This window comes from Dryas octopetala, chromosome 2 (assembly GCF_963921425.1).
Source record: "Dryas octopetala chromosome 2, drDryOcto1.1, whole genome shotgun sequence".
In the NCBI taxonomy this organism is placed as follows: domain Eukaryota; kingdom Viridiplantae; phylum Streptophyta; class Magnoliopsida; order Rosales; family Rosaceae; genus Dryas; species Dryas octopetala.
The window spans coordinates 2,763,938-2,771,692 of NC_141367.1; the positions used below are offsets into that span (position 1 = coordinate 2,763,938).

General features: G+C 36.3%; 1 protein-coding gene across 1 annotated transcript; it reads right to left on the reverse strand.

Annotated features, from left to right (window-relative positions):
• Window positions 1-830: 830 nt before the first annotated feature.
• LOC147292495 (26S rRNA (cytosine-C(5))-methyltransferase NOP2B-like) lies at window positions 831-7,422 on the reverse strand. The gene is made up of 18 exons (XM_086231593.1): window positions 7,216-7,422; window positions 6,287-6,559; window positions 6,029-6,195; window positions 5,853-5,916; window positions 5,617-5,750; window positions 5,423-5,506; window positions 5,242-5,316; window positions 5,072-5,143; window positions 4,902-4,975; window positions 4,286-4,338; window positions 3,456-3,565; window positions 3,046-3,114; window positions 2,876-2,950; window positions 2,399-2,491; window positions 2,247-2,326; window positions 2,059-2,158; window positions 1,464-1,894; window positions 831-1,211 (listed from the first exon to the last, which is right to left on the reverse strand). The coding sequence occupies exons 2-18, from the start codon at window positions 6,552-6,554 to the stop codon at window positions 1,145-1,147; spliced, it is 2,016 nt and encodes a 671-aa protein (XP_086087719.1). The 5' UTR covers window positions 6,555-6,559; window positions 7,216-7,422; the 3' UTR covers window positions 831-1,144.
• Between the last annotated feature and the right edge of the window lie 333 nt (window positions 7,423-7,755).

Below are 7,755 nucleotides of genomic sequence, written 5' to 3' on the forward strand. Positions count from 1 at the left end.
TGAATCCAATTGTCTTTAAAGATTTAGGCCATTTAAGATATTTTTGATTATTTTTTATATAGAAATGTATGAAGGTTTAAAAACAACTAAACGAAATCTCAAAACGACCAAACTTTTTTTTTTTTTTTTTTTCCAATTACCCAAAAACTTCAAATCTCAATCAATCCTAAACTTTTTTTTTTTTTTTTTTCCTTCCTTTTTCCCGTGACTCTCCACTTCTCCAGCCTCATTAGACTCATTTCTCTGTCTTCCTTCCTTTGCACCAGTTCTCTTTACTCCTTAAACCCAATTCATCATTACTTTTCCTCTTCTTCAATATTGCCTCTAATACATAGTCAACGGCTGCGCCACCTCTTCCGCCATCACCCTCTTCTTCAACCACACATGCCCAAAAAAAAAAAGTCAAAAATATAATCAAAACCTGAACTTTCTTTTAGTTTCCCAAGCTTTCTGGGAAAACAAACAGAAACCCTCCCTCTCCTCCCCGATCTCTTTTCTCCCTGGATTTCTTCCTTCTCTCCCTCCCCGATCTCTTTTCTCACTCCGGCGACGGCTGGCAACGAGGCCGGCTCGCCTCTGCTCTCTGGTCTCGGAAATTTCGAGGTTTTCGCGACATTTCCAAAATTTCAAAAAAAATTTCCGAAATCTAAACGAAAATTGTTTGGTATTTTGATAAAATCTCTCCCTCCCTAAAAAACGAAATTTTCCTCCTTGATAATAACTAAGCATTCTTAACACCACAGGGCACTATGCATAAAAGTCCCAAAACTGATGATTACAAAGACAAATGTCATTGTAATATATATAATTCATTTTCTTGCTCTCAACGAAGCACAAACAAAACAATAATATAATTGATTTTCCTGCTTTCAACGAGCAAAAGGAGTGTTGGCCAAAAAACAATAACAAAAGGAACTAAACAAAACTTTATGGACTTCTACAAAGCACAGAGGGCCACCTATATCAAACTGATTCATTCCTACAAAGAAAATACCATGCTACAATAAGTCCCCGCTGAGTTTGCAAGAGCCAATCTACTTCCCAGTGAAGCATCTCATTCCCCCACAAAACAGTGTGATTGCTATTTGTACCAGGAACTTGGCCACAGCAACTTACCACCCCTACTTGGAAGGTTGTCCATTGCTCACTCTCCACTACCATTGCTATTGCTGGCAGCTTTGTTTTTCCTTAGACCTCTCCTCTTCTCTTCCCTGCAGAAGTTGAAAGAGATCAAGTTGTTGCCCAAAATAGACCCATGTCATTCGACTCATTCCAAACAAGACAAGGACAGGAAAGAACCATAGTTATATCAATGCGAATTACATTCAACTTGTTGGTGTGGCCCCATCAATATTAACTTACAAGCTACTTTGTTTTTTACGAGATGCCAAAATGCATTTAATTTATTACTAATGTTGGAAAGAAAATGGTCAAGCATGGTGATAAATGAGAATGCTTTTTACCTGGCTTTTGAGATCTCCTCCCTAGGGGGGAATTTCAATTTCACTCTCTTTTCCTTTTTTTGGTCCACGGGGGATTTCACTTTCTTCTCTTTGTTCAGGTCTCTGGTGGATTTCACGTTCTTTTCTTCTTTTTGGTCTGAGGTTAATTTCTCTTTCAGATGAGAGAAAAAGGAGGGGAAATTCTTTTCCTTCCTCTTTTTCACTTTGCCTGGCAATTCTAATTTCCCATTTTCAGTAACACCTTCTTTGAAAACCTCGTTTACACTTTTAGTGCCTTCGTCTCTCAAATGCTGTTGAACGCCTTCCTCGGCATTCTTTCCACTGTTGTCTTCTTCAGTCATGCTGGGATTTTCCTCGACTGTTTCGGATTCTACTGTTTCAGACGGTTGATAATGTGCTGCAGTTGGCTTTGCATTGCTCATCTTTTTTAGCTACAAACATTGAATAATCAAATAATTAACTAGCCTGATTCACAAGGCTTCCTTACCCTTACTATTCACTACCCTATAATTCCATCCATCATATCAAACTCCAAGCTGGCCTTTTCTACAGATATACAGACAAGGCAAAAACCAACAAAGCAACACAATTTTACCTTTGCCACAAAAAAGCCATCCATATTGTGAACATGAGGGTAAAATCGCCTCGTCTTTTCCAACGACGGGTGAAAGCGTTGTTCCCTAAACCGGACAAACCTGGTAGATAAGAAAAGCATCATTAAATGAGGAAACTGAAAACCCATGCCTTGAAAACTGAGCCACACAAAAGGGAGAATATCTTTACCCTGGACACCCAAAGTCAAGTCCACATGGCACAAGTTTAACGTTTCTCTTCTTGAGTGCATAGTCAATAACTGCTTCATTCTGCAAGATGTAAGCTAAATAGTAAGGAAAAAACTAAAAGCAGAAATATAACCAAGGGTGCAATAAACAAACCTCAGCAACCATAATGGAGCACGTGGAGTACACAACGTATCCTCCAGATTTCGAATTGGCATCCACCATGTCAATTGCAGCAAGTATCAGTTGCTACAGAAAACAATACAAAGTTTAAAGGTTGTCCATCTACAAGATAAAAGCCATATAAAATGAAATGAATACGGTAATTAAGAAGAAATCGTTGTTCATTGAAAAGGGGAAAACAATTATAGAAGTTCTGCCACTGTTCTCTGACCAAGATACAAGGTATCATAAGCAACTTTTCTGATGCAGTTCCCTACACTTTCAGGGAAAGGGAGCACAAATTGTCTTTCCATTTTAGAACAATAATAGATAGTTAATTTCCTTAAATAAATTAAACATGTAGAAGCTTCAATTTACCACCAACTTTTTAGTCTAGAATCATAAGTTCAGAACCAAAGGTCCCACATAAATCTAAAAATATTAAATATACAAGTGTAAAGAACAATCTACCTTCTGCAGATGGGCACCTTTCTGTATTTCATCAGAACTTTTAGAAGTTTTAACAGACTCATCTTTAGATATAACCTGCAATAACACTCATTTAGTTTTATTGAACAATTGACAACAAAATAAGCCAATAAAGCAGAGTAAACAGTTGCACATTCACACTAGTTGCTTACCCCAGTCCCGCTGCAAGGAGCATCTAACAAAACTCTATCAACTGTGTTGACTCCCAGAACCTTAGGAAGCTGAAATAGAAGATTTAATAAACAGAAGGAAAAGAAAAGATGTTAAAACTGAGAGAGTATTCAATAAAATCAAAGAGGACACTACTAGCATATAATCTTGAGAGAGAGTCCTAGACAACATTATAAAATAAAGATTTTAAAATGAATACAACAATGCATATATATTGAAACATTTTGAGTGTGTAATAAAAATCTAATATAACTTCTTTTGGGCAATGATAATGTCATACGAAACAATTTCCACATTCACATTTAGCAAGTATGACACTAAGAAACCTAACCTCCTTCAGTAATTAGACTTTCTAAAGTATCAAAAGAAAATTACAAGAAATAAACCTAACCTCCTTTCCATCATAGTTACAAACTACTGTATTTGTCACCCCCATACGATGCAAATTAGCAGTGAGTGACTTAAGCCTTGGCTCCTTCATTTCATTTGCAAAAATTATTCCTGATAAAAATTCCATCGGAACAATTAAAAGAACAGGAACAAAAATATGGAGCTTCAACATATTCTCAAGAAAAATACAAAACCTTTATATCACAACAAGATGCAAATATGAAAGACATTCTAAACTGAAGGATCACTTATCTTTCTCTTCTTTTCTTTTCTTTTAAGAAATTATATTATGCATTTTTTCAACAAAGAGAAGATGCTGGATCATGCATTTGTAAACTTGAAAGAATTTATGGGGGAAAAAAGAGTTGAGCACAAAGTGGAAATTTGAAGAGAAAAATATGCTCACATAAAAATACATTATCAGAGATGATGTAATGAAACAAACCAAAGGGTTATACCTTAGCATGAAATGGTTTGAAATAACTCAAAAAACGTGTCTAGTTTTATGCAAAGCCTTGTCACTACACAAACACACACACAACTCACAAACTAACTCATGAGCATTGGCATGGATATTTGGAACAAGGCCCACAATAATTTAAGCAATCATGCCTTCATATTCAATAGAAATAGGTAACAGTAAAAGAAAACTAAAAATAATGAAAGAAGAGAATAATGTCACAATATTGTGTGTGCTGATTGGCTGAAAGTCTACATTAAAATAGGATACACAAATAATTGCAATGGTTTGAGAAATATAAATGGATGCAGAGACACACACAGCAAAGAGTTAACTTAAATCCATTGAATCAATCAGATCACTGCACATACCACTATTTTTCATAAGAGCAGCAATATAGGTTGTTTTCCCACCAGGTGCAGCCCTGAAAAAAAAATGGAATTGATATCAGAATGGGGAATACAACAGTGATAGTAATTGAAAAATAGTTGTATGGGTGTTTTGGACATGTTTAGAATATATAACACAAAATGTCCTTGTTACATGACAAGGCATGGAAGCATGAAGATGTCAAGCACATATTGCTTCTTTTTTTAATTAAAGTCAAGCACATATTTGGACCAAAAAAAAAAGTCAAGCACATAATGTTGTGAGAGAGAAAATGAAGTATTCTGAAATCTGGATATTCAGGCAATTTAGAAGGTCAATGAACAGATTATGTCTTCTTTTTCTCTGTCATGCACAGCCTGCATCTGTTTGGTTCTATTTTGGCTCAACGTAACTCAAATCATAGCATGAAAAACTTCAAACTGGAACAAAGCAGTTGTTACGCAATTGAGTATATTTTGTTTGGCATACAAAATCGGATCCAATGATGAAATCTTTTTAAAGAAAACTGAAATATTGAATCTATGGTTGGTAATATAATGAAATATTGCTGGTAGGACAATATTAGAGAAAAAAAAAAAAGAAGGAACAATTACTTACGCCATATCAACAATCCGTTCCTTTTCTTGAGGAGCAAGGGCCATGACAGGCAAAAAGGAGCTTGCACTTTGGAGCTGAGCAAACAAAATGGGAAACCTAAGTGAATCACTCAAAGCATAAAAAAATTACATGACGTACCCCAGTATAATGCTGACTTGAAAACCACCTACCATGTAATAACCACCCATGTATTCAGGAGTGGCACCAACTGGCACTTGTGATTCATACACAACCAGTCCAACCTGAAATCACAATATGAGGAGTCTTAGTAATCTTGATACTAAAACAGAAGATGAAAAAGAAATTAGATAGAAAAATATGTAGATGAGGCAATTCTTACTTTTGACCACTTGCTTAAGGGATCTAGGTTTACTCCTCTGTTTATTAAAATATCTGCCAAATCCCTCCTCCTTGTCTAACCACAATGGAAATAACATTTTATAAAGATGTAAACTTCTGACAAGAAAAACATAAAAACAAGTCACAGATCACAATGCATATAGGTTAAAATGTTCTGTCACCTTTAGAGTGTTAGTTCGGAGACATATAGGTCGAGGCTTTTCAAAAGCTTCTATAAGTTCCAGAAGTTCAACAACTGGAAACATCTAGAAAACAAAATGCAATACTAATAAGTTGCCAAAACAAAACGAAGAAGGAAAACGAGAAAAACAAAGATCATTACAGAAGTGATACACTAAAGAAGAATATTAACCACCTCTACTAACGCCCCAATCAAAAAGTCGTTGTAGCCATAATATGAGCTTAAATCCCTCTTAAGCTGCTCAACATAATCCATCCTTGGTGCCCCCTTTTGCCTCATAGCCTTGAAATTTGAGAGAACTCGAACAACTAGATACAAATATTAAACTTAGATTTGAACAAAAATCAAGAACTTAAATTTTGAAATTAAATGAATATAGAATACATAAATCCAATGGAGATGTGACTTACTCTCTTTTATCCTCCTCTGTAGATTTGGAAGATCAGGAGGTTGATGTGCCTCTGCTTCAAGTTCCTATATCATTAAAATAAGAAGAAATAAATACCTCAAATGATAAAATACAACATATTTAATTGATATTCTAATAACTTGTTTGCAAAAACATAATGTGGTGCCAACAACAAACCTCTTTGGTTGGTAATCTGAACTCATCGGATTCTTCCTTAATGTTTAGCTGCATTTCAACTCCAGATTCTTCTTTTTCCCTTGCCCTTTCTTCATCAATAGCTTTTGATTTTACTTCAATATCATCTTCATCTGAATCTGAACCCGAATCAGACCTTGAACCTTTCTCTACAAAAACATAATGATATTTGACATTCAACTGTCAAAGAACTGGCAACCCAAAGAATAACAGTAGCGCAAAACATCAAAATCATAGTACCTTCATCATCACTTCCTTGGAGAAAATCATCATCATCACCAAGGGGATCATCCCCAGAAAAAATGTCAGAACCTGAACCAGATCCTTCCTCATCTCCATCAAACTCTTCATGTTTCTCTACTTCTTGTTCATCGGGGCTGTCAGAATGGTCGAAAAGGTCAGCTTTCTTTTGGTTTTTAGCAGTCAAAGACTCCTTCTTTTGCTTCTTCTTGGGCGTAACCTTCTGTGCTTTCGCACCCTTTCTCTTATTAAGGGCAGTGAAGGCCATTAAAGCTGTGGCAAAAAGACATAAATTCCAAATGTAAGGCTTTCACCATGATATTAACCGATACGCAACGGAAAGCACCCAACTTAGAATTTAAGCACATATTGCAACGTTCAATGAACAAATATGCAAAGGGCCAGTCATGGACACTCAATTAATTCCAGCTACTAATGGTGTTCGAGCCCCATGACCTTGAATTACAAATCAAAACTGACTGGCTTCATATCATCACATGTCTCTCATTTCCTTGTCATCAATGTCTTCAAAGGCAAAGGCATACGGCTAAACCCATTTTATGTCTCGTAAGGCGAGCTTAAAGGGCAAGCCTTTTGGGACTTGAATTATTATTATAATTCAAAAATATATAAAATAAATATACAGCAGCCTCATTCACAAGGACATACATACTATAGACATACAGCGCCATTCTAACATCGTACTGGAATTACAGTCATTTAGCATTAGCAGTCATTCGACATTTTGGGGCTTTCAAAATCAGATGGACTTATTGACTATACAGCTCGAAATTAAAACTCAAAAAAAGTTCAAAATTTGAGAAAAAAACGAAGAGAGAGAGAGAGAGGGATGGAGAGGGAGGTAAGAAGGTCCTCAGTTAAACAGAGAAACAGAGGACACAGAAAAATACGAGGTGGGAGGCACTTACAAGCTTGGAGGTGTGGAGCTACTGTCTTCTTCGAGATGGAGCAGAGAACAGAGAAGAGAAGAGAGAGAGAGAGGAATGGAGATGGCGTGAAACTGGGGTGGCGTCTGCTAGGAATAGAATTTAGGGTTTAGGGTTTAGGGGGTATTATCGGGTGGGGAGAGGAGAAGAAGGGCATGGTGGGATTTTTTTGTTTATAAAAAATCTGATTATCGGCCAAACAAGTAGGGCTATCTAGTATCTACTATCTCGACCCCTATACTTGCGAGCAAAAGAAAATCGGACCACTATCTAGTATCTACTTTCAAGTAGGGCTGGGAATGTCGGGTCGGGCATATCGGCCAAACAACCGACCCACCCAATAACCCAATAATTGATATTGGTGAATTTCCATAATCGACAAGTGACCCATAAATTTACAGGTTTTCATTGAAACTTTGTTTTTGGCAGAGTCTCTTCCAGGCTACCACTTTTCTATCCGCAAATTTCTAGTTTTATTTTAGGGAAAAATTTTTAAACAAGACACTTATTTTGGGGTCAATC